This window comes from Nannobrachium achirus (genome assembly GCF_963921795.1).
Source record: "Nannobrachium achirus genome assembly, chromosome: 20".
NCBI classification, from domain to species: Eukaryota; Metazoa; Chordata; class Actinopteri; order Myctophiformes; family Myctophidae; genus Nannobrachium; species Nannobrachium achirus.
In genome coordinates, this window is record NC_137827.1 from 22,281,714 (window position 1) to 22,308,605 (window position 26,892).

At 40.8% G+C, this 26,892-nt stretch overlaps 1 protein-coding gene across 1 annotated transcript; it reads left to right on the forward strand.

The window, feature by feature from the left end:
- Positions 1 to 616: 616 nt before the first annotated feature.
- aspg (asparaginase homolog) lies at positions 617 to 26,892 on the forward strand. The gene is made up of 16 exons (XM_080750737.1): positions 617 to 978; positions 3,802 to 3,931; positions 9,759 to 9,870; positions 10,094 to 10,219; positions 10,341 to 10,424; positions 10,779 to 10,905; positions 11,469 to 11,581; positions 14,109 to 14,294; positions 14,385 to 14,498; positions 14,601 to 14,720; positions 15,177 to 15,272; positions 17,120 to 17,283; positions 19,784 to 19,870; positions 21,759 to 21,858; positions 21,977 to 22,039; positions 24,976 to 26,892. The coding sequence occupies exons 1-16, from the start codon at positions 684 to 686 to the stop codon at positions 25,024 to 25,026; spliced, it is 1,968 nt and encodes a 655-aa protein (XP_080606863.1). The 5' UTR covers positions 617 to 683; the 3' UTR covers positions 25,027 to 26,892.

Sequence of the window (26,892 nt, forward strand, 5' to 3'; positions counted from 1 at the left end):
TTACAATAATAATAAGTTGTCTATCACTCACATCACATCTCAAAATGTGTGTGCAATAAAGTGGATTGGACCCGAACAACAACTGAAAGGATTTCTTACAACATAGGCCTTCAACGTTCCTAAAGTGTAATAATACTGTCACTGTCAATATTTTCAACTTTCATTGTTTTATTGTCAACTTTACAATAAAGGGACACACACACACACACACACACACACACACACACACACACACACACCTGCTGCAGAAGGCGTGCTCTATTGAGCTATTGCATCATTTGTATTCTGTAAATACATGTTATTCTACCAAAGCCAAAGTGCAGTAACTACGCAAATAATTTAACTGATTAAAGGATTTAAAAGTATTGAGGAATTTGAGGTAATTGATGTGTATTGTAAATCACAGGCTAATTGTGCATAGCCTATTTATTAGGTGTGTTAATTGTAGGCCTATAATTATTTACAAGATTACATTAGATAAGGCTATTAAAGGGGCGGGCTGTCTACTCTGAGTTGTTCAAGTGTAGGCCTATCTGCATAGCGAGCCTGTAGGCGTGAACGTTATACCCAAACAGGCTCCTCGCGTCCGCAGCCGTTACACCGGCGTGAGGTTTCCGTTCGGTGGTGGTCAGCGTGGCGGTGACGTATGTCCACGCCCACCCAGTCACGTCTGTTATAATATCATGGCGGAATGGAAGCGCTCCATCTCAAATCCATGCTCGGTCTCTGAAAACATGACATCCCTCGCTAGAGCTCTGTCCCAGCCGAAGCTGAACCTCGATCAACCGCCGGAGTTAACCTGCTCGGGTTCGCAGCCGAACCTAAGCCGTGGAAATGTTTCAGCCCGAAGAAGAAAGTTATCGAGCTGCACTAATGCGAAGGACTCCGTAGAATCCATCATCTCTCCTTGTGCCGAGGCGCGAGTCCTTGTCATCAACACCGGAGGAACGATTGGAATGACCCCCGATCTTGATGACGGTAGGCTATATGCTATATATTGTTTTACTTTTGGTTCCATGGGTTGCTGCAGGGAAATTAGCTCACGCTACGCTCTGTCTGGACCGGTGTAGGGGGCTACAGGGGAATGCGAGATGACCCTGAAACATAACTGTCATATCATGACCGTCATCATGGATCGACCTCAACCTGGTGTTAAGCAATGTAGCCAATTTGCCACGTACCTCTACACAAACGTTCAGATTTTAAAAATAAAGTCCTTACTGAAGCCTCATGGATGTCACAATATGATACGCTCAAGTAGAATTACCCGCATCTTCCGTATTGTTTAATTTTTAATCCGATCGGCGGCAATTTTCTAGGATTTGTTCAACAACGTGAGCCCATCGGTTGGGAGGTGTAAATGCACCGAGCCGCCGACCGGATTAATATGCTTATTATTAAACAATACGGAAGATACGGGTAATTCTACTTGAGCGTATTATATTGTGACATCCGTGAGCCTTCATTAAGCAATTTATTTTTGAAATCTGCACGTTTGTGTAGATTTACGTGGAATATTGGCTAAACTGCTTAACACCAGGTTTAGGTCGATCCATGACGGTCATGAGATCATGATAAATGAAACATCTATGGCAATATGCTAAATATGTTTTAGTAGATTTGGGACCAATAACTCTTTTACAACGACCATAATATTGGAGGACGCCTTTGGCTTAATGTAATTAAAGGTACAGTAGATTACTAGGTCTCTGTGTATACAGGAACAACAGAATAGGCACATGTACCAGTAGCCACCTTGTATTGTATTTTGTACAGTGCAACTGCAACCTATCTTCTGACTCAGATGATAGGTTACAGTTTATAATGCCAGGCATTTTGGCAGCAGTGTTGTTTTTGACAGCAAATTTTGATTTAGTTTTAGTCATAATCTTTTGAATTAAATGTAATTTAGTTTCAGTCATAATTTAGGCACCTGAAAATAGCCGATCTACAAGCTCACAACGCGTTGTGAGCTTGTAGATCTGCTATTTTCAGCAAGAAACACCGGAAAGCAACCAAACATAAAATGACTCTCTTCTCCACTAGTCCCTCTCCAACATTTTAGTCTAGTTTTTATTTTGCTGACGAAATTGTCAATATATTTAGTCATAGTTTTAGTCATCACAGCTTAGTTTTTATTTAGTTTTTATTTAGTTTTCGTTAGTGAAAAAAACGCAGTCGACAAACATTTTTCGTCATAGTTTTAGTCGACAAAATCAACACTGTTAGGCAGATCAGCCTTCATTCGGGGAATGCTATATCTGGGTTTGGAATAGTCTAGTACAGGTGCATTCTGTAATCCATCGCAGACTGTGTATGGACAACAAAGTTTGCCATGGATAAAGTAATCATCATGATAACATGGCAATTGGCAACATCACAGAAGCTCTCTCTCTCTCTCTCTCTCTCTCTCTCTCTCTCTCTCTCTCTCTCTCCCCCCCTCTCTAAATAAGTAACTAGAAGGTCAAACTGGTGAGAGATTGTGCAACATCTTGAGCTAAAAGTGGTTTATAATTACTACACACTATGTTAAAAACATTACCATTACAGGACTCCCCAAGGTCACTCACCATTCTTTCACATTTGAACTGAACTGAACTTTCGACTTGAAGCTGGAGTTGTCATGTTACTAATACTAAATGTTACTGATATGCCATGTACACTACACATTTATGCCTGTAACCCATGCAAAAGCCCTGCAGAGATGCCAGAGAACGTACCATATCATGATCCCATGGCTGTTTACTTATCTGTACCCTGAGTCCACATTAAGTAAACATTGTCATTTTGCACTCAAGTAAAAGGAGTGAGGCTGGATGAATATTTTGTAGTCACAAAATAAGTGAAATCTATTAATTGATCAAGTCTTTGGTGACCTTTAGGAAATCAGAATGCAGCAGGAAGCCTGTAAATGTTACATTCCATGTCAATGTAAGGCTGTCTTCTGATGATTGAAATTGTGGAACCTAAATTTAGAAAGTCTGTTGCAGGGCCAGCTCTCAAATGTCTATCAGCTGTCACGTCTCATCTGACTTGACAGTAATGATTGTGCCTTGAGTTCCATATTTGTTTTGCCTGGGTTAATAGTATGTTGTGCAGAAGGAAGTGGAAACAATGAATGAAAACTGTATCATTCATCTGATTAGATTAGATTAGATTGCACTTCATTCATCCCACAGGCAGCAATTAAGTTATTACAGCAGCCAAGATACATAAAGGTTTATTAGTAAATTGAATGAATGTCTGATTGATCTACAAGGCTCAGGGGCCACTCAGCAAAATACAAAGAGTCCAAGGGCAGCAAACTAAAAATGACGGTCTTATTTTGGACGTTTAGACAATGATTTTGTCTAAATAACAAAACCTCATTGAACAAAACGATTGTCATGGAATGATTAACAATGAAATTATGAAGTTTCTTCTTTTGGAACAAACAAAATGGAAAAAACATTTTGTATAAAACAAGACAAAAATTGTTTCCTAGTGGTTTTGGAGAGAAACTGAAAAAGGACATCAGAAATGATTTGCCCACACTGAAAGTAGACAAAATATATTTGTATTGGTATGACCATGACGGGCCGCATAGACATGCCACAGGGGCCGCATGCGGCCCCCGGGCCGCAGGTTGACTAGCACTGATCTACACCATATGCTCAATTTTACCACTAGGGTTCAGTATGAGACTGATGTGTGGTGGTTAGTTTCAGGGGAATACAATTATACCACCAGTAACTGTAGTGATGGGACAAAGAAAATGGAAATAAAATCATAATGATCCTCTTGTGTTCCTGTGACCCACAGTGTTGGCCCCAAAAGCCAATGCTTTTGCGCAGAACCTGCGCAGGCTTCCTATGTTCCATGACGAACAGTATGCCAAGCAGTCATGCTTGTATGATTACTATGACGACCCAGAAAACATGTTGGTGCTTCCGTGAGTAAAACCATTCAACCACCACCTTTTCTTTTCTCCTTTTTTTCTCTTAGTCTTCCACGACTGCTGTTATTTCATTTTGTAACTTTCAAATTTGCTTTACAGGAATTGTATTTATTTTCAGAGATCAACATGACCTTGTAGTGTTTATTCATCACTTGCATTCTGCAATTTTTGTCTTCTTTACTTTAGGAGGAGCTCTGCCGCTTGTCCGTTTCAGAGAATTTTGTCTTCTTTACTTGACATGACAACAGGAAATAGCTAAACGCATTGAAAATATGTGAATATACATTGAATATACTGCTTTCTGCAGTACCCGTGCAAAGCTTACTGTACTATCCAGTAATTTGCATACACACATACAGTATACACAGACCTCTTCATATACGCTCTAGACGCAGACCAGATCAGCTAACTGCAAAGCTTTGGTTGGTGCTGTAAACTATACATCTTACACTAAAATAACATCTTACGTTGAAGGAAAATGTGTCAAATACTGAAACTGGAGTTACAAGGTTAATTTTCATCATGCATGCAGTTCTGCTGTGAAAAATCTATAATTACGTAAAACATCAGTAATGTTAACGAGACCACCTAACACATTCCAGTAGCTGTTATAGACTACTTGTCTGGCATTTGGCCAGTATTTTATCATTGTCAATCAGTTGATGGACAAATAGCCTACCCTTGTTTTTAGTATGAATTTATTAGTCTTAAATTATATCAATACTGAAGTTAATGTGTAGGGGACAAAATCAGTGAAAAGAGGGAACTAGTGGAGGCTAGACTAGTACTAGGCCTAATGTTTATTGTGACTAAATGGCTTAAACCTGCCAGTGGGAATGGTATTGCCATGATACAAGCCACACTTGATAATCCAAAAGGAAGAAATGAAATAAAACCCTGCTTTGCTGTTCTTCCCAGAGTGCCAGCACTCTTAACTGCTTGTGTTGCCTTGACAGGAGGCCAACGCGTCATGCCGACTACCTATTTCACGGGTCTGTGTAGCATACTGTGTGCCTGCATTGTGCCTGAGAGTGCTTTAATGTCTGTCTGTGCTTGATCCCTGCAGTCAAACGTAAGGCGGTTGTTTGTCTCATAGGAAGGACTACAATAGTCACCCCTGACAGTGGAAGGAGGGGACAAGAAGAAGGGGTGCAATAAGAGTAGAGCTGCAGGTTGACATGAGACAGTTTATGTCCATTTGTTTCTCTGCCCTCACCGCTGTGGCTGTCAACGAGCTACCGGTAGCTGCTTATCATGCCTGGCACAGGACCAGCCCCAGTAGATAACCCTGACTTATCAAAACCATGACAGCGTCATACTATGTGTCCAGTAGACAGGACTCCCTCTGTCAAACGTCTGAGCAGTTGTCACTCTGGGGTCTTTAGCGCAGTAGCGCACCCTCCTTGGAGCATAATCTCCACAGAGCCCCTTCACCCCAACACCTAGATTAGGATCAAGATATCCTCAAAAGGGGGAGGGTCGGGTGAGTTATGGTAAAGATAAAGGGTCCACACACCAGGCACACAGCCTGTCTGTTTTGAACAAGACTTTGTGCGGTTGAGTAATAGAGCGGTGGCCCTGGGGTCACTGTTGTTGACCGATCACAGTTGTACTTGTTTGGACAAGTGACATACAGTAATTTGACTGCCTCTTACTACACAACAAAATCCTGAGTGTTTGTTTAACTCCGAGTGTTAAAATGAGTTGAGCTAACAGTCAGGATTTCACTGTGTACATTCGTAGGCCCTGTAGTCTCACAGGGGTTTCTCAGGCTGTCTACCCTCGATCCAGCTCTTATACATCACTTTATTTGGCGTTCTTACTCTTGGATTTAAATTGAATTTAAGTAAATTGGAAGGGACTCACTAAATCCCATGTACTATTTTGCGGAATCAGTCACCTTCAGCTATGATCAAGGGTTCACAAAACTAATATTGCTAATGCCACTCATGCTAATATGTTTTACAAGTGTGCATATCTCTTTTACTAACGTGTAGTGTTTGATTTGTGATCTTCAGCATGAACGTTTTTAATATTTGTTCTACAAAACCGACTTGATACCATATTACTATCATCCTGAAACAGATCCAGATATGCAAGTTTAATAGGTCTGCTCCTTATACTATGCATCTGCTTAATCTATTTTGAATACTTCCTTCTAAGGGTCGTTTCATACCGTTATAAGGAGCCTAACTAATTTCGGTTCGGGAGTGCTCCCCGACCCGAAATTATTTAGGTTCGGGGGGAGTTCATCCATACTTTCTTAACGGCTAGTGCCGAAGTCGCTTGTAAATATTGGAGGTCCTTGGCATGACAACATTTGTGGCCGATGAATGAGCATTGCAGGGCGGATACATATTGACTTGCCCTCGCGCTGCACGCTGAATGACTGGAGGTCCAGTGAGTAGCAGCACCAGCAGGCAGCAGCAGCACCAGGTCTCTTCTCTCTCTCTCTCTCACTCACACTCACAAACACTCGATCGAGCTCTGTCAAAAACATTTAATCTACACATTATAGACGTGCCGCCTCCCTTGCTGCATGCATGTCATCACACAGTCACAACTCGTCGTGGAAAACCTATCAACACGGAACACTATACTGACTATAGCAATTAGCAAAGTTGTGACTTTAAGCTCTTCTTTTGTCTTTAAAACGGTCAGCGACGCGTTAGCGATACAAGCTGTGTGTGTGTGTGTGTGTGTGTGTGTGTGTGTGTGTGTGTGTGTGTGTGTGTGTGTGTGTGTGTGTGTGTGTGTGTGTGTGTGTGTGTGTGTGTGTGTGTGTGTGTGTGTGTGTGTGTGTGTGTGTGTGTGTCGCGCACACAGTCCACCACTCTTCGTCTCCAGCGAGAGCCAGCTGACTTGTGTCCGCTCTGCGAAGCCCAATACACGGCCACACAAGCATTTGGAAGTCGGCGTGTCTCCCTCCCAAATGGAGATTCACAGCCGAGAATGTGAACGTGAAGCCGGGCTGAATGAATGAGAAGACACCGCTGAGTACCGAAATTAAGTCGGGAGGTCACAACATTTCGTCAGCACCGTAGAGCCGAATTTAGTCGGTTGACGCCCCCCCGAACCGGGGGATGCGAACCATATTTGGGTTCGCCTAGTGCCGAACCGAACTTAGTTAGGCTCCTTATAACGGTATGGATCGACCCTTAGGGTCGATTCACACTCTAATAAAGAGCCTAACTAATTTCGGTTCGGCACTGGCCAGACCCAAATATGGGTTTCCCCTCCCGGTTCGGGGGGGCGTCAACCGACTAAATTCGGCTCCACGGTGCTGGCGAAATGTTGTGACCTCCCGACTTAATTTCGGTACTCAGCGGTGTCTTCTCATTCATTCATCCCGGCTCCAAGTTCATATGCTCGGCTGTGAAGCCAATGAAACAGCGGTCGTTTGGGAGGGAGGCACGCCGACTTCCAATGCTTGTCTGGCCGTGTATTGATCGTCGCAGAGCGGATACATTGTCAGCTGTTTCTCGCTGAGGCGCGCGCGCGAGACACACAGACACACACGCACACACACACACACACACACACACACACACACACACACATAGCTTTGCTGCGTGTATTGCTAACGCGTCGCCGACCGTTTTAAAGACAAAAGAAGAGCTTAAACACAACTTTGCTAATTGCTAGTGTTCCGTGTTGATAGGTTTTCCACGACGAGTTGTGACTGTGTGATGACATGCATGCAGCAAGGGAGGCGGCACGTCTATAATGTGAGCTTGTAGATTAAATGTTTTTGACGAGCGTTTGTGAGTGAGAGAGAGAGAGAGAAAGAGACCCCGCTGGTGCTTGCTACTCACTGGACCTCCAGTCATTCAGCGTGCAGCGCGAGGGCAAGTCAGTATCCGCCCTGCAACGCTCATTCATCGGCCACAAACGTTGTCATGCCATGGACCTCCAATATTTACAAGCGACTTCGGCACTAGCCGTTAAGAAAGTATGGATGAACTCCCCCCGAACCTAAATAATTTCGGGTCGGGGAGCCCTCCCGAACCGAAATTAGTTAGGTTCCTTATTAGAGTGTGAAACGACCCTAAGGAGGCAATTAGTTTATTGATTTATTGAAAAACTGTATTCATACAATATTGAAAGGCAAGCCACAGGGCTCTTTCCCCCCACCCTCCAACCTTAACTTTCATTTCTAGCTGCTATGAGGCATCTTAACGTTGCTATGCTAATACCATGCCCTGCTATACCCAAGGCTACATTGTGAATAATTGGTGATTTGAATATTGTTTCTTGTGGCACTTGGGCTTTAAGATTATCAACAACATATGTTCAAGGGTTGCACGTGGACCTAGGGCTAATTAGAAGTGTCTGCAGGCTGCCGGTTAGAAAGACAGGGGCTCGGCTGCTCCATTCCCCCTGCTGTGCTATTCAGTCCCATCTCCATTTTAAGGAGCAGACCTATGATAATGCAGGGGAGAGGGGGTGCATCCCATATCTTTAAAAGGGGAGATTAAAAAAGAAAATCTTTTCACAGCTGCTTAGCCGGGGCACGCTTTTATTTTATTAGGAGAGAGACGCAGGCGCCCAACTTAAACTCCACTTAAAAGGGGCATAAATATGTAATACGTTTGAGCTTAGTATGAGCTTCTGCTCCTTATAATTGGGACGAAAAGGCAACATGGGTTCTTGCAACCTCAGTTGATCCATCTTTTATTTGGACACAGAATGCTACTGTAGGCCAATGGCTTTGTTCAGACTGTAGGCAAATCCCATTTCTAGGACTGACTATTGACTTTGTAAGTGATCAGATCAGACTTGTGTATTCCTCAGGCATTAAACACAACCTATCTGCACTGGTTGCAGATTTGACGACCAATCTGATTACAGTCTGGATCTGTCAAAAAATTGCATTTGGGTTGCCAGTCTGAACATAGCCAGTCATAGCATAGCAATCCTTAAGTAAAACTATCAATGCTGCAATTTAGAAATACTCTGTTACAACAAGTAAAAGTCCGGAATTCAGATGTACTCGAGTAAAAGTCCGAAAGTATTGGCATCAAATTATACTTAAAGTACCAATTGTAAAAGTACAAAATGTTTGAAAATAGCCAATCTACAAGCTCACAACGCATGGATCCGAGATGTAGTGGAGTAAAAGTAAAATATTGGAAATTGGAAATACTCAAGTAAAGTACAAATACCTCAAAATTGTACATAAGTACAGTGCTTAAGTAAATCTACTTAGTTACTTTACACCACTGCTCCTCACACATCATTCTCTATCCGTGGATTGAAACAGGGTTTGGCACCCTGCTGCGGAAACAGAAGGCCCAGCTAAATAGACTTTGTCTCGCTTCATAAAGTCGGCTTGCTTTTTAGGATTCCCCCCCTTTACTACCCCTTATTATCTTCTCTCTGCGCTGTTCCTCTAATTTAAACATAACCTGGTCCAACTCTATTAAGTGAACATAGTCGAGACAAAAGTGATTAAGGTTTTTTTTTTTTGTAATGGGGTCATTTGCTTAAAGCTGTGTTGTTAATGCGTCTGAGTAAAATGTCTGCACTTGCTGTGACTGTGAATGCATAGAATTATTTTTGTAGTGTTTGTCTTGTGTATTTGTGGGTTATTTGATTTATTTTCGGAATTTCACTGGAGGATAAGCACCTTGACATCTCGTTTTCGATGGGGTCCAAAGCACAACACAAAACAAGAAAACAATCCAACAACACAGAACAAAAACAAGGACATACACATACACTAAAGGCTCTTCCTCCTTCTCAAACCCCACTACATCAGTACACACAATTATTTGCATTGAAATGAAATAACTTATATTGAACTTGTTTCTTAATCCAGGCTGAATAAAAACAACCAACGGATAGTGTACCGGATTATGGAGTACCCCTCTTTGCTGGACTCAAGCAACATGACCACAGATGAATGGGGCAAAATTGGAAAGGATATTGAGGTAGTAATTGCATTTTACACCCCATAGCTCGAACATTAACATGCCCCGTCTTAGTTATTATATTATAAAGCAGTTGTCACTAAATGTAGAAACCACATTTCATCAACGGGCAATTTTTCATCAACATTCTTTATTTGGTTGTCATTGTGCATGTACTTTATGTAGCTTGTGAAATATTCCATAATCCATAATGTGGTGTCTCGTTTGTGGTATTTGGCTGCAGAACAACTACGAGAACTATGACGGTTTTGTGATCCTCCATGGCACAGACACCATGGCGTACACGGCGTCTGCCCTCTCCTTCATGTGTGAGAACCTGGGGAAGCCAATCATCCTCACTGGCTCACAGGTGAGAGCGGCTCTCTTCACAGGGCAGACAAACAACAACATTTACTCTATGGTCGATTATTGCCCTTTGTTTAAAGATAAGAGCCTGCTGATAAGATGAAGGTCTGTTTTTTTTTTTTCAGGTGCCAATCTATGAGATGAGGAACGATGGCAGAGACAACCTGCTGGGGGCACTGTTGATCGCTGGACAGTTTGTCATTCCTGAGGTGGGTGACTTGGGCTGCTTGAAATGCGGATGACATGTGTGCTCTTGGATATCATCACCACATATCATGTTGATATGTGGTGATTATGAGCCTTTGAGGTTGGATTTGTGAAAGTGAAATTGTGGATGAAATTCAGAACAATAACTTCCTGTTGTTATTTTTAGTTTGTTCATTATTATACATTATTTTGTTGTGGGACATCAAGGCCTTTGGACCATTATATGGCTGCAAAAAAAATATTTAGTAAGCCGCATTCCCGGCTTGAAAGGTATAACAAGGAAAGGTATAGCTATAAGAGGTAACTGTTTTATGCATTGAATGAGATATCATTGTCATGTGTCTTTCTGTCTTCAGGTCTGCCTGTATTTCTATAACAAACTGTACAGGGGAAATCGTGTGACTAAGTGGGATGCAGGGAGCTTCAATGCCTTCACTTCTCCTAACCTGGCCCCACTAGCCAACGCTGAAGTGGATATCTTAAGTAACCAAGGGATGGGATTGGGCTCTGTTATGTTTTTATGTGCCAACCAAGGTTATTATAGTTAACAAAATAAAATAACTAGAATCGAAAAGAAATCAAATAGAAAATAAAAATTAGGCTTTACAAAAAAACATTAGCTAACTGAAACGGTATTGTGTGTTTCTTTTAGAAAAATCATAGAGAAAATGTCTCTAGTTTTAGGCAGTATTCAATATAATAGTATAAAAAAGAATTGGCTACTCTAAATAAAAAGGGGTAAAAAAGTCTTCTGAGCTTTTTCAATCCCGCCCCTGACAACCCCATATATTACAATAAAATACTAAAACCAACACTAAAGCTAAACCAAACTAAGTCTTTTCACAAAATGAAAACAAACCTATCAAACTCTTTTAAAAACGAATCAAATCTAAACTGAAATTGAAATCATTGTGTCAAAATAAAAAAAGAATTAGTGAAAGATCTTGGTGCAAACTTCATTTAGTCTCTCTAGAGAGGCACACTCTGTGAAGGTGGGGCTGTGGGGTGTTGTCTTTGTTGGACTGTTCTCTCTGTCTATCTTGCAGTCAACTGGGACACAGTGTGGAAGGCCAACACTACAGCAAAGTTCAACGTGAGCACAGAGCTGAACCGGAACGTGGGTCTGCTCCGGCTCTTCCCCGGGATCACTGCTGCTACTGTGAGTCAGTGTTGCCAGATTTTGCGAGAGAAACAAGAAACCAGGTCTATGAAAACTTGCCCAAAAGAAGCATCTATAGGCCACATGAGCACATTAAACCTATATGCATCATACAAGCTCACAGCGCGTCGCAATGCGACACGTTGTGAGCTTGTAGATTGTCTATTTTCAAAACATCTTGAAATAAAATGTGGAATATTTGAAACACAAATCTGGTACGAGGCACAAAACATTCAGATGGAGTCGGGGGACAAATCCATATTATTCATTTGGGGGTGCATGACATGAACATGTTTGAGAACCACTGGTTTATATAAAAATTAAACATTTGGAAACTCGCCCAAAATAAGCAACTACACTTGAAACGAGCCCAAAAACCAACTGCCAATATCTGCAAGCAACTTTACAGCGAAAGAAGCCTACAGTCGCTTATAATAAGCACTGCTGTGAGTCCTTTCCTGGGCAGAGGGTGATACAGTGTGGCATTAAAGTGATGCTTGACTGGGCAGAGGGTGATGTAGCGTGGCATTAAAGTGATGCTTGACTTCCATGCAACCCCAGCAGGCTTATAACTGTAGTGGAGCTGTGGTGCAATGAATAACTTCTGACCTGGATCAACAGCAGCGTTCTTCTTTCCCTGACATATTCCAGAAATTGTTTGTTGTCCTTGGCCATGAGTTTTGTTGTGATACATGAGGCAAAAGCCTGTATTGGTTATTTTGTATCCAGCAGCTCAGTTTGATCTACTCTTGTACTCTTGGATCTGACTGACTTGACTTTCCAAGTGGCGTGTCCAAGCAGGAAACTTATCGGTTACAGAATGGGGAAGGATATATTTTTGTATCCCTTTACTGATTTCCTGAATAAATTGGTAAAATATTTTTTCTTTCTTTCTGTTTTTAGATATCATTTTTGGCAGAACATGTTTTATTTCCAATCGGTGTTATGAAACTAAGGGCAGAGAGAGAGGAAAGACATGCTAGACAAGTTTACATATTCTTCGAAAGTCATTAAAACTTACTTGAACTTACCTGAATAACCTAGGTAACTAATGCTAGTTACTTACCCAAATCAACGCTGTTGCTGATTAAACCTCACTGCAGTGAAGCCCTTTCAACCTAGTAAAAATGTCTCTATGTCATAGGGACATTTAAATAACATTAAAACTTTAAAATTAGAATAAATCAAAAGTTTAAGAATATATAGATTGCATACAGTATCTACCAGCTCAGCTAGTAGATCAGCTATTTTCGATATTCACTGTATGACAAATTATATATAGCTGAAGTTATGTTGTTTAATCTATTCCTTTCCTAGGAAATATTTTCAGCTAGACTTTAGAGACCTGCACCAAATGGCAGTTGAAAAGATTAGAAAGCATCTCTGATAACAGGACTACAGTCTCAAACGAGCAGGCGAATTGACATGTGCTTGTTGTTTCTGTTCCCTGCCTTAGAAAGGAATTTATAAAGGCAACAAGCCATTGCTTTTGTCTGTAAATGTAATCAATTACAGTTGTGCTTTTGAGTGCTTAAATGTCATATCATCATTACATATATTCCGTTACCTCAAAGTTTTGTTTCAAAGTTGCCAGTAGCGCTTTGCCCTGTGAAAAATTAGATACAGGATATGGGGCATGACCAATCACCCACTAAAGACCATGCATAGGCATAGGCACGGTAACATTTATCTTCCCAGCCCCAAAGATGCTGAAGGGAGGAAGGCTTTTACTGTCTCAATCTGCTCCCACTGCCCAGGTTGGCCATCAAGATCTAGCTGCTTTTATGAGCCATAGTTTTGAATAGGCACTAGGTGCCTACTATGCCTACTGTCTCTGTTGTGCTTGGGCATCTCTGAATATCTGTATTGAATTATTCTATCCACAAAGAGGCGTGATCCAAAATTTAAATGGTAAAACAAATAAAGAAATAAAATAAATTACTATTACTTGCATCAACCCTCATCTCAAAATCATGAGCACAAGTTCACTTTGAAATCCATGCCCTTTCCCGGTGACTGTGTTCCTGCGAGCACAGTCACCAGATAAAGCCTTTTTCCTTGCTGCCATTCCAACTGTCCCTGCTCCAGATGCCAGGGCTACTGATGTTGTATAGGGTCTCCCAGTGCCAGTCAACCATTGACTGAGGGACTGGTTGAATAGATGGCACCAGATGGGGTTTTAGGGGACAGGCAGGGGTGTGTGTGTGTGTTTGTGTGTGGGGGGTGGTTGGGGGTGGGTTAGTGTGGAGGGTTGAGGAGTGTGGATAAAATGGAATACTAATCGCGGACATTTAAGCACTTTTAATTTAATTTAACCACCTGACGTCCCTATTCTGGGCATGTCATATTCGAATTTTGAGAATAGCAGATCTTCAAGCTCACAATGCATTGCGTCCGTGCGCTTGTATTATTTAGCCTGTCAGACATGTTTCTAGCTCTGTCAGCTGGACAGAATGGACAGAATGTATGTGGGGACAGAATGTATTTGGGGTGTTAATCTGAGGTTTTTGTGTTTATCTGGGTGCAGGTGAAGGCATTCTTCCAAGCGCCCATGGAGGGCGTGGTGCTGGAGACATACGGCAGCGGGAATGCCCCCGACAACCGCAAAGACCTGCTGCACGAGCTGAAAAATGCCAACGACCGGGGTGTCATCATCGTCAACTGCACCCAGTGTCTGAGAGGGACTGTGTCGTTGTCATACGCCACTGGCAAGGCAATGCCTCTTTTAAGAGTAACCATACTGCAGTTTTGAGATAGAAAACCCTTTTTATTTTCTATTTCGTAACCCTCCTCCTCCCATCAGGTTCTGACAGACGCAGGGGTGATATCTGGCGGTGACATGACTCCAGAGGCTGCCCTGTCCAAGCTGTCCTATGTCCTCGCCAAGTCAGAACTTGATCTAAAGGCCAAAAAGAAGGTGTGTGTGTGTGTTGAGAGAGAGAGAGCATGAAATATAAACAAACACAAGAAAAGTGAAGCTAAAATGAGTGTGTCTGCGTGCTTGTGCGTGTGCTTCCAGATGATGGAAAAGAACCTCAGGGGTGAGATGATTGCTGACCTGGGTGGAGCCAAGCTCTCCCTGAGTGACAGTCGTTTCATTCAGGTCATTGCCAAGACTCTCAGCATCAGCTGCAAGGAGGTGAGCTGACCAGCGGCTATAAGACACACAAACATGCAAAACTGTTCATCAGGTTCTGACCTTTAAAGGGCCAGTTCACCTCTGGGACAACCAGATCTTATTTTATTGTTGTTTGGGACACGATCAACACAATCCTATTATTTTTTTGTGTTCAATCTGTGTTTTGAAATATTTTAGTATTTCAGCATGAATGCATTTTGCATCATATGAGTCATCATGCTGCATTCTCCTATTTTGAGCATGTCATTATAGGTGAACATTCTTAGAAAATAGCCCAGGGCTTTTGAAAAATGACACATCTACATGATCACAACGTGTTGCAATCTTGTAGATGTACACATTTCAATGAAAATAGGGGCTTAAGTGATTTAAAAACTACATTTTCATGTATTAAGTCAGCTAATATCCTGCACACACTTGTCTCTTAAGTTCAAAATCTGTGCCGTGCGTACGTAGGAGCTGGAAGCCATCCGCGATGCCCTGACGCCACCCCTGGCATGTGCCGCTGCCAAGATTGGTGATGTGGAGGCTTTGGAGGCCATCCGGGAAATGGTGAGCAGCCATCCACGCATGGATAATCATTAACCGTTGTGTGATTGATTGAAAGAACATGTAAGAAGCCGGTTTGCACTAACAGCGATGCCGTGTTTGTATGTACATAGGATGTTACAGGCAGTGCTTTGACCTCTCTACCGGTCTAAAAAAATATAGCTTGTGACCAAACTGGTAATGCAGGCCCATCCATTTCCTGACAGAGTCACTTGTATGTCTGCTAATGGCCTACCCGGAGTACAACCACTGTATGAGAATATATTTATGAGCATATCGTTGCTGTTTGACAGGAACCCTTTATCTCCATATTTCAATGTTTTGTAAAGGAATGCCCTAATTGCCATTTTAAAATGTTTTAAAAATTACAATAAAAAAGGAACTGTTTTGGACATACAAGGTATCCACCAGCAACGATATATTAGAATTTAACTCTTGAGAGTGTCAAAATGGAAGGGCTGTCCACACCAAGCACTGGAAATATAAAGATATTGTTTTAACATTTGTTCTAAGGGGATGACTGATTCCACATCACAACTATAAACAACATAGTTATAGAGCTTTGGGTGGACGACCCTTTAGAGTTCACTTGACATTACTGACTTACACACGTATACAGTATGTATATTATGATTTCCATGACTAAGCTGAGGAAAGAATTAAAGCATAATCATTTTAAGTCACCTCTATGAGCTACACCACTGGTTCACATTGGGTCAATGGATAACCAGGGTGAGGGTTCCAGGGGGTCCCCTGCAGAGGTGCCGTATGGAGCGGGGGGATCGGTGGACATTAGTGATGTGCGTGGCCAGATGGTGACGTCATCAGATTAGATAAAGACCAAATTGTACATTTTCGGAAGTTCTATTTAAGGGAAGAATTCTAAAAGTTTGAACTAAGGAAGGCAGAATGAACGAGAGGATTTTTGACATGGTGACCGGCTGAAACAACTGTTGTGCGTTGTACAGCTGAAGCAAGAGTTATGTAGACAACAGTCTACATAACATGTCTTCCCAGACATATCAGAACCATACCTACACAAGTTTAACCGGCTCAGTTGTTTACAAAACTTCCGTTTGTGAACACGTGAGATGAGATCACATGAGGTGCTCCGTTGCTGCGCCCTGGTCTGTCGTGTTTGAAGCACCATTACTTTTAAACTCTTGTGTGCATCTTCAAGATTATAGAGAAGAGAAACGTATGAGAAACGTATGAGATTATCCCGTACCAGTAAAAGCTTCAGAATCATTAATGGAGGCAACACAAGTGTTCTTTGTTGGTCAGTGCTGGCCATGTTATTGATGGTAGTTAATGGAGGCAGGGCTGTAATAGAGCCCCTGTACATCTGCTGTCACTGATTAACTGGACATAATTTAGCCCCCTCATCTGTGGTCAGCTTTGACCGTAATGATAACTCTAGAATTTGCAGTCAATTTGGACATTCGTGAAAATGTGGTCTTTACCATTTATTTTCATAAAAATATTTCTTTCTCTAGAAAGGTTCAATTCAAAAATCTAAATTTAGTCAGAAATGTTTGTCAAAAGGGAGCCATTAGTTTGCTGGCCTTTTAAAAAGCCCTAGAAAAAGGGAGTGATCACGTTAGATTTTCTTCAAATCTTTGAATATATATATTCTTTTAAAGCGAACATTTGTTAGGGTTACTGGAACAAAATATTTTGAGATGGGGGCTCTCCAGTCAAATACATATAATTCTTGGGGTCCTTGACATTAAAAACTCTGAGCACCATATATAAAGAAACACACGTTTTTCACAAAACCATAAGAAGACATTTCTTAGGTATTTCTCAGGTCTTAATGGGTTTTAATGTCACGTTCTCTTGTTCTTCAGGGCAGCAACCTGAGTCTAGGTGACTATGACGGACGCACCCCGCTCCACATTGCTGCCTGTGAGGGTCACCTGAAGGTGGTGCAGTACCTCCTGAGCCACGGGGCCACCGTCTACGCTAAAGACCGCTACGGGGACACGCCCCTACGCAACGCCGTCCGCTTCAGGTAACACTCTGCCAGTGGTGTAAAGCAGTGTTTCTACCTCTCAGAGGAAAATATTGTACTTTTACTCCACTAGAATTATTTGAAAACTTTAGTTACTAGTTACTTTGCAGACAATCTAGTAATCCATCGTCAAATGAAAGACAGATGAGATTACTTTGCAGATATCATTTATGATATTTTAAAACATGTACATTAACCACTTCAGCCCTATTTTATACATACTGTATATATACAGTACATCATTTTATACATACATACATCTACAAGCTCACAACGCGTTGCATCGCAACACGTTGTGAGCTTGTAGAGCTGCTATTTTCAAACATTTTAGTACTTTTACTTTTGGTACTTTAAGTATGTTTTGATGCCAATACTTTGGTACTTTTACTCAAGTAACATTTGAACACAGGCCTTTCACTTAGTTGTAACAGAGTATTTCTACATTGCTGTATTGATACTTTTACACAAGTAAAACATTTGAGTACTTTTTTCCACCTCTGCACTCTGCTCACGTCACACAATTAATGGATGATGACTTTGTATGTGTGTCTATGCATGTGCGTGCTTGTCTAAGCGTGGGATTAATGATATACTTTGTGAAGACTTAAGTGCGGCAGTTAAAATCCCCCTTTGGCCATTAACAGCCATTTTACATACCATATCTTCATCCCAGTCTTGAATGGAAATATGTTGTTAATAGAGAGTGTGTGTGTGTGCGTGCGTGCGTGCGTGCGTGCGTGCGTGCGTGTGTGCGACCGTGCGCCTGCCCGCCCGCACGTGTGTAGGGGTGGGTCATTACATGGTATAGCACGATTCGGTTCAGTTAATGTAAATGACAATCACCTCCAAAGAGCGATGAAGTTGACACTGTCAGAAGGGGGTTGAAACCAGAGGAGTGATTCTTAATGGAATTTAGAGGCCGGGCAATAATTATAAACTAATTAGGCTAATTGTAATGTTTCCAGTCCAGGCGGGTGGTGTTTATTTTTATCAAAGTTGTGATTATTTTGTGTTGTCTTTCAATGACATTGCTCTAATTGTTTCTCGTAGCCAGGGAGCAACGTGCTGTGTGTGTGTCTGTCGGGGTGTCATGTTGAAAATGTGTGTGTGCACTGTGTGTGATGGCAATGAGGATTTTACTGTGTAGCAACTACACCTGCAGATACACGCACCTCACCTACCATGCCATACCCATCTTCGTTTTACGTCATTTGGCTGTGAAATGATTGTTTTTTAGAACAGGAAATCAGAAAGACTCTTAAGTCAACAGCATTTGTGACTCCTTTTGGTGACATTCACATTCCACACGCCACTACAACGTGGTAGGTACCCATATAAGGAAGGACAGGTTAGAGGTTGGAGAACAAAAGAGAGGTGTGTCCTCTGAACCAGTCTTACCACCCAGCTCCCAGTTTCTCACAGATAGCAGATACTGGTTTGCTGACACTCTACAGGAAGTGTATTTTAAAGTCCCAACAATTATTGTATCTGTGTTTTACATTCTACAGCCCAAGGCTAATACAATTACAGCTTCAAGCTGCAGTCATGGGTAACTGGCCTGACAGAATAGATTTTTAAAAACATATAAATCTAAAATCTTTGTCATCTTCTTTTGTTGTTCATTCCGTGGAGCTGCTGATGTCACTGTGGCTGCATTCGAAATTACACTCTGAGAATCTGCTCCAATCTCAGAGCGCTCTTGACGTCATATCGTGCTGCTGATATCAAATAATTTACAAACGGTCAGAGTAGATACTCATGAACTAATGTTGTCATTTTATATTTTTCAAATTAACATTAATTCATCACATGAATACTCTGAGAGCTCTGAATTCTTGAACGCTGGCACTCCAACCACTCTGAAATTCCAAACGGCTAGAGAGAGTCCCGGGTGCATTCCGATTTTCGAATGCACCTTATGTACTGTAGCTCCTGTACGGGTGGTTAACAGTGAGGGCGTAGAGAACCTGTCCCTACCTGTCTGGTGACAAATCACCCTGACATCACATAACCTCTGTCAGCACAATTTCAGAAGCTACAGTTTGAAGATTCTACTTTTGTCCTAAAAAAATATATAATTCAGTACCATCTTAAAATTATAGTCCAGATTTATAATAGATACTTTTCACAACAGACATTTTGATGGATAAACACGGCTGAAGTTTATAACTTTCACCATTTTAACCCTATATATTTAGTACATGTTTAATTTACATGTTAATTTAGGTGTTAATGTGTGCCAGCATGGACAGCTCTTGTACAGATAGTTGGCACACAGAAACTGCTAAATAAAAGATACTCACAATTAATGATTACCTTCAGCTGTGTTTAACCATAAGCTAATATGGTTAGGGCTCATCATTTATAAATTATAATACAGAGAATGTGTATGGTTTTATTGTTTTAATAGACTATAAATGTTTTGTTCATGTTTCATGAAGACTGTATCATTGTTCTATAGAATAAATGCTCATACTCTTTGTCTCCTAACCACTCAAAGACACATGGATATAGTGAAGCTGCTAAGGAAGACAGGAGCCCATTTCTCCAGAGATGAGATGGAGGAAGCAGGCACTGAACTGTGCAGGTAAGAAGACATTCACATTGTGTGTATAAAAAGTCTAGTCTCCCAACTCCCAACTGGTGCAAAATAACCAGCTGATAGACTGAGGTAATCATTGTGGCCATATAACAAGCATCCTTGCTTTTCTTCACTGGTTGCCTGTGAGTTTCAGAATTGATTTTAAGATTTTACTGTTGACTTCCTAGTTAAATGTTAGATATGTTGCTCCCGTATGAGCTTGAGCGCAGCCTCAGATAGGACTCCATTGATTGTTACTAAAACTTGCACCATTACCTGGGACGATCAGGCTATTGTGCTCCAGGCCACAAAACACCCTACTTGATGATCCAAGGCTAGCAAAGTCAATGTTCAAATCACTTCTGAGAACATACATTTATAATAGTAATAGAAAAATAAACAAAGAATTAAGGCCTAACTACTGTATGGGCAGCCATAGCTGAATCGATAGAGAGGCCACCTAGGAAACAGAAGGTTCTGGTTATGCATCATCGTCGTCGAAGTGTTCCTGAGCAAGACACTTAACCACTTGCTGCTCCCCGGGCCACTGCTCCTGATACTTAGGATCGGTTACACATTTCACTGTAAGTGCAAATATACAATGACAAATATAATTTAAGAACAGCAGTTTTTCAACAGTACCAATACCATTATTCTTAACCTAGTGCAGCACTCACACATTTGAACTCTTCAGGAAGCACGTTCCATAGTTTACGGGCCGTGACCAAAAGCTCGATACCCTCTTGACATTATATTAGATTTAACAACATCTAGAAGACCTCAGGTTACGAACAGGCTCATAAGGGGGCGGATGATATGCTGTGTTTCTTTCCATTCACTTTGTAACCGCAGCATTTCGGACTAGCTGGAGGTGCAAGATTTTCTTTTGAGTGAAACAGGAATAGATAGAATTACAACAATCCAAATAAAATTATATAAAAGCATGTATGGCTTTCTGAATATCATTAAAGGTTAGAAATGGTTCTAATTATATACGTACATTACAGTACATATACATATACTAGTATACACATGTTGCATGCAAGTATGTACGTACTTCAAACAACCCTCAAATAAACACGCAAGAGCATGTTCTCAGCTCTCCCAGCATTGACCCATCCTACAAAGCCGTCACAGGTACGACCAGTTGCCCCAGTCTTGCGTAAACGGCAGGAATGCTGTTCAGCAGCATAGCTGTAAATCTCCTCAACATCTCCAACGTCAGCAGCCAGAGGAGACACTGGCTGGTGCCCATTTACTTTTTGTTTATCTGGATGATTCATTTTTTATCAAGCTTTGAGTTGACACTATCGAGCTTGTATCTACTGTTACAGAGGTGAATACTTTGAATATTCAGAAGATTAAGCATGTCTGTCGACATAAAAAAACGAAAACACGCCAGCTGTTTACATGCGTAAAATAAGTGGTATTATTGATGAAGTATGTTGCGGTTCTGTTCATTTGATTCTACTATACAAATATATAAGAATGGACAGTTTCCACACAGGTCAGGCTGCTTAACAGGCACTGAGCCATGTCACCAGTCTATCCCACACAAGTAATACATATTTGATATCTGCTGCCACGTGATGTCTACTTTATATGTATACACTTCATGTTTATAATAGATAGATTTTTTTCCCTCATTATTATTGTTAATTGGATAGCACAATTTATTGATTGAACAAAAAACACCTGTAAAAGTCAAAGACAAAGTGAAGTTGGAGTTGAAGTACAAATCAACAAGGCAAATATGTGTGTAGTCAATCCAATTAAAATGTTACTATGCTTTTTTTTATAAAGCTTGTCATTTGTCATTAATAATGAGATGGATTGGTGGAACTACGTATGTCCTGTACTGTACAGTTAACCCTGTCATTTGCTGTGTTTTCAGATGCGCAGCCAGCAGTGACCTGGAAGGCCTTGAGATATGGAATCTGGCTGGAGTTGATCTGAATAAACCAGGTTATGATGGACAGACAGCTAGTGGAGTGGTGAGTTGTGGCAAAATGTAATAAACAATCGAAAATGTAAATGTTATGTTCTCAATGTAAATGTAATTCTAATCTAATCTCTGCTCGTAACTTTGATTAATTTTCTCACCTTTCCTAGGCACTGGCTCTCGGCAACAAGGAAGTGTTGATGTTCCTGACAACTCATGAGACCAAAGCCCAGGTAACATCTGTTTTCCAGTCTAGCAGCTCAAATCGCCCACTATTTAGAATCACTGTTTAGATTCGATTCACTGTTCAGGCTCAATACTCGCTGTTAGACTTGCTGTTTAGACTTGCTGTTTAGACTTGTTCAGACTTCTCTGTTAAAGGGTCATTCTCACCGGGCAAGATAAAGATCAAAAAATATTGTTCTCAATTGAAGTGGATGGTAGTGTCCACACTGGACGCTACATCCACTCCCATCCACTTCAATTCAGAAAGATATTTTTTATCTTTATCTTGCCTAGTGGGAATGACACTTTTTTTTACCAATCTACTAGCACTGGCATTAATTGCACTGATAATTCTATCCAAAATAATGTTGACGGCCTCCTTCAACCGCATCTCTTTCTTGCTGTTCCAGAATGTATTTGATGAATTAAATGAGTATGATGAGTATGATGATGATGAAGAGGTAGGACACTCAGTGGTGGTGGTGTTTCTCCCGTATTGAGAGTGAGATCTCTCTTAGCATGGTTGCTGTGATTCCCTTATATGGCTTGTCTCCTACACCTTGTGCTGTGACTCTTGCCTTTTGTGTTCCATTCATTTTGTGTGGTGATATTTAGTACTTACCTGTGACAGTTTGGGATGCCAGCTTGGCTTAATACTGGCAGCACAGATGTTATCCCAAAAGTGCTGCTGCATCAAAGAGTTTTAATCCTTTTTGCAATCCATTATATTGCTCCTCGTGTGGAGCAAGGCTTTTGTTTTTTGGGGGAAATGAATTAAAATTTCAGTGCGAGAGTGTTTTTTAAATAAAGCAACTCCTTATTCACCATTTTAATAATTGCCACACAGATTTGACCTATCCTTGCTTCACCCCCCTCCCCCCCTCCCCCATGCTATGCTGTATTTGAATTATACCTCCTAACCAAGGTTATAATAGTTTTGGATTTTCCCTAGTTTAGTTTGAATTTGTTTTGACCTTTTTTTATATATATATATATATATATATATGTTACAGTCATTTTGGGTAACTCAGTGAGACTGTGGTAAGAGCGCTCGTTTTGTAGTTCACCACACACCAATCACCACCAGATGGCGACAACAGCCAGTCAGCCATTCACTAGTGCAGGCGCTGACGTCACTCGTTTGCGACTCTCTTTCGTTTATTTACTAGCCCAGCTCGGCTGTGTTTAGCCATTAGCTTACTATGCCTTACTCTAACCCTAACCCTAACCCTAACCTCAGTAAAACTATGCCTAACCCTAACCCTAACCCTAACCTCCTTGGGGTGCGCGCTATCATTCCTGCCGACGCGACGTTGTTGTGGGTCAAAGCGACCGCTTGTTCCGCCCCGCGACGCACGACAAGCGCTCCGTCTCTCTATCTAACCATTTCTCTATCTAACCGTGACATATATATATCCTCGAGTTTCCAACGCCCCATAGTGCATTGCGCAGACGCTGTGCCGAGCTTCCGGCGCCACAGCCGAGTGTGATTTACAAGCTCACAACAGGCTGCATCTGCGACGCGACGTGAGCTTGTATGTCTGCTGTTAAACCGGAAGTGTGGTCCAAACAGGTCCAAATAATCTCCAGTAAACTCCCGCAGAAACAGGTGTATATATATATATATATATATATATATATATATATATATATATATATATATTAAGGTTAGTTTTTAATGCAGGTTTACTAGTTTTTATTAGTTTTGTGCTAAAACTATACTTAGTTTTAGTTTAGTTTTTATTGGCTTTAGTGATAGTTTTAGGTTTTTTCATACTTTGGGTTACTTGTCAGATGCAGGATTCAAAAAGGTCAGTAAGTAAGCCTATTGTGTAATAAAAAACATTTTTAAAAGATATATTCACTTACCGTTGGTAAGTAGAAAAACTAAAACTAAGGGCATTTTGTCTATAATTTCAGTTAGTTTTAGTTAGTTTTGTAAACACACAATACCGTTTCAGTTAGTTATCGTTTTCTTTTTTTATTCTAGTTTTTATTTAGTTCAGTTAACACATTCCCCGCCATTTTAACATACCTTCGTACTCAATGTTGCATCTGGTCTCCATAGACTTCCATGTAATTCATAGTGCACGGATCATGCACACCCATGCCTAGATAATGCGCCACGTGTGTTCACATTGCTCACAGCTTTCAAACTAAAAAATCCGAATGAAAATCCGTTCAGGCATTCATGAGATACAAGCCATTATGTTTTCCTAAAATGTAAACAAAGATGGCTGCCATGGTTGATAGATGGGGTTGCTATGGGGGTTAAACATGCAATTTCGCGATTTCTATCATGCCTACTACATTTTTTGGGGTCCAAAAGAAATTTTGAAAAAAACATTTTTTTGAAAAAAAAGAAAAAAAAAAATCTTTTTTTTCAAAATGGCGGAAATTCTCGGGATTATCGGGCCTGGCAGGGAAAGACATTAAAATAATCTCGGGACTATCGGGCCTGGCATGCAATGAGTTAAAGGGGAATATTGAAAATGGGTGGTCTTCCCCTTTAACGAAAATGTTTTATTTTTTAAATGTTAGTTTTCGTTATATCGTTAGTTTTCGTTAACTATAATAACCTCGCTCCTAACTTGACCTACTATGAGGATGTTCTGTGGAAATTCTGCGGGAAACCTAAACCTGTGCAACCTGCTCTCTATGTGTGTGTGCATGCTTGTGCGTGAGCACGTGTGTGTTTGTGTGTGTGTGTATGCACTGGTAATGAAAAGTGCTGAAAACAGAGGCCTCATTTATACTTCATTGCATGCCAGTGTCTTACACCTAAAATACCAGATTTACAAGTTCACAACGCATCAGATGCTGCAATGTGATGCATTGCAGCATTGATGTAGAGTTTGTAGATTGTTATTTTTGGTGCGAGCAACAAGCCAAGTATAAATCCGACTAGACATCACTGATTGACATTTTTTTTTCCTCTTCTCAGAACGGCGGGATGATTGAGTTCAAGGCACCGAACTCAACCTCTGGTTCCTAGGATGATGCTGGATGAAAACAACTGGACCCGCCCTCTTTCTCCTCTTCATTTATACACCCAACTTGTATTCATCAATCTGTACTCAAGTTTCACATAGTCTCTTTTAAGCCTGATTTATACTCAGTGGCGCGGTAGCATCGCATGCCTAAAATGTTTAGGCAATACCTTTTTTAATGAGATTTTCAACTTCTGTTGAAAGACCCTGTTGACAGGGTCATGCAGTGAAGAATAACATTTTACTTTAGACCTTAAAAGGATCCCTGGTTAATAAGCCAAATATGCCTTATACATTATAATTACTACAATACCCTATAACTACAATGTAAATTTAAAAACACCCTAAATATTTGACTTATTCTAGAAATAGCTAATCTTTCACTCAATAGGGGCAATGCCCGTTGCAAGTTGATGATGTCATTGGACCATTTGTGGTCTATCCCTATGGAATGCATGTGAAAAAAAAGTTATAGTTATAGAGGACAATTATAATGTATTAAGGCATATTTGGCTTATAAGCCAGGGATCATTTTAAACATGTCTAGTTCCATATTACATAAAGGCATATAGACTTGCTATATTTTGGGCCCTAATCTAGTATCCGCCCAAACCTTTTCAAGCACAGCTTTGAATCTTCAATGATAAAAGTATAGCACAGTGCCCAGAGTGGGCAGCACTACTGTAGCACTAAGTGTGGGTGTGTTATTGTACCAACAGTTTGTGTACTGTATATGAAAACATGTTATCACGTAGAATGTTTGAATCCAATTTTTTTTAATACAAAGTATGAAAGACAGGCTCTAATGTGACATCACTTTAGTTCATTTTAAGCAACTTCGGCTAGAATGGCATTGGGGGGGGGGAGGAATTCACCACTCAGGGATGTATTGTGTAAAATACCAAATATATTTAAGGATCTCTTCAAACACATTGCTTCTTACAAATCTTACTTGATTTGTATTATTTGTATATGTTTGGATAACTAAGATGTGTTGTGAGTACTGGGAGCTGGTTGTATGTGTGGTGATCCAGAGAATCCTCCTCCCAGGGGTTTGGCACATTATAAAGAGGATAGATACCCTTGTTGCACTGCTGATGCTGTCAATACGCCAACTTGCTGATGTTCAAAGATGATTTTGTAAGCAGGGGTGTGTTAAACTGGACACAGTAGGGTCATGTCCATACGTTTAGGTTGGATATGAGTAACAGAAGCCACATCTGACCCAGGCATACATCTTGTTTTACATGGAAGGCATTGTAGTAAACAAAACTGCAATAACCATCTCACCCAGCCAGTTTCTACCTTGCTGCCCCAGCTTGAAAGCCCACATACCTTACACTTCATGTCAAATTAAAACTATTGTGTGAGCTGTGAAAGAATTTCCGTCCTTGCTGTAGTGTCTTACATTTCTTTCATCCGAAGTGTTTCATTTAAATTTCCTAATTTAGAGCCTTTGGCAGGTTGTGCTGGATTTATGCCAGGAATGGTTATCTGTGTTAATCTCTGCTGCTCACCAACGGTGATGTTTTTTCAAATTAAATTGCCAAGGCAATTCAGGTCAGTTTGTAGTGCTTTTATGTTATTACCTACAAAAGAAAAACATTAGAATTGAATAGAGTTTATTCTATCATTACACATGGCTATAAAGAATGGATATATTTTGATGATTTACTATATTGAAGATTATTTGCAGTATTTACTGCTGTGTCCACTGCTGTTCTGCTTATTTTTCTGTGATGTACTGTGAAAGTGTATGGATTATTTTTTTTACTGTTGAAACATGGGTGTGTCTGCTGCTTCACATGTTAGTACTACTGCACTTATTGAATGTTGTCTTGTTGAGTGAAATGACACAATGTAGTCTTGCA

Excerpts from the sequence above, each read along its gene's own strand:
- aspg (XM_080750737.1), top strand. The coding sequence starts at position 684 with ATGGCGGAATGGAAGCGCTCCATCTCAAATCCATGCTCGGTCTCTGAA. Across the intron at positions 10,906-11,468 it reads CGCTGAAGTGGATATCTTAA|TCAACTGGGACACAGTGTGG; the intron begins GTAACCAAGGGA and ends TCTATCTTGCAG. Across the intron at positions 21,859-21,976 it reads GACAGACAGCTAGTGGAGTG|GCACTGGCTCTCGGCAACAA; the intron begins GTGAGTTGTGGC and ends CACCTTTCCTAG.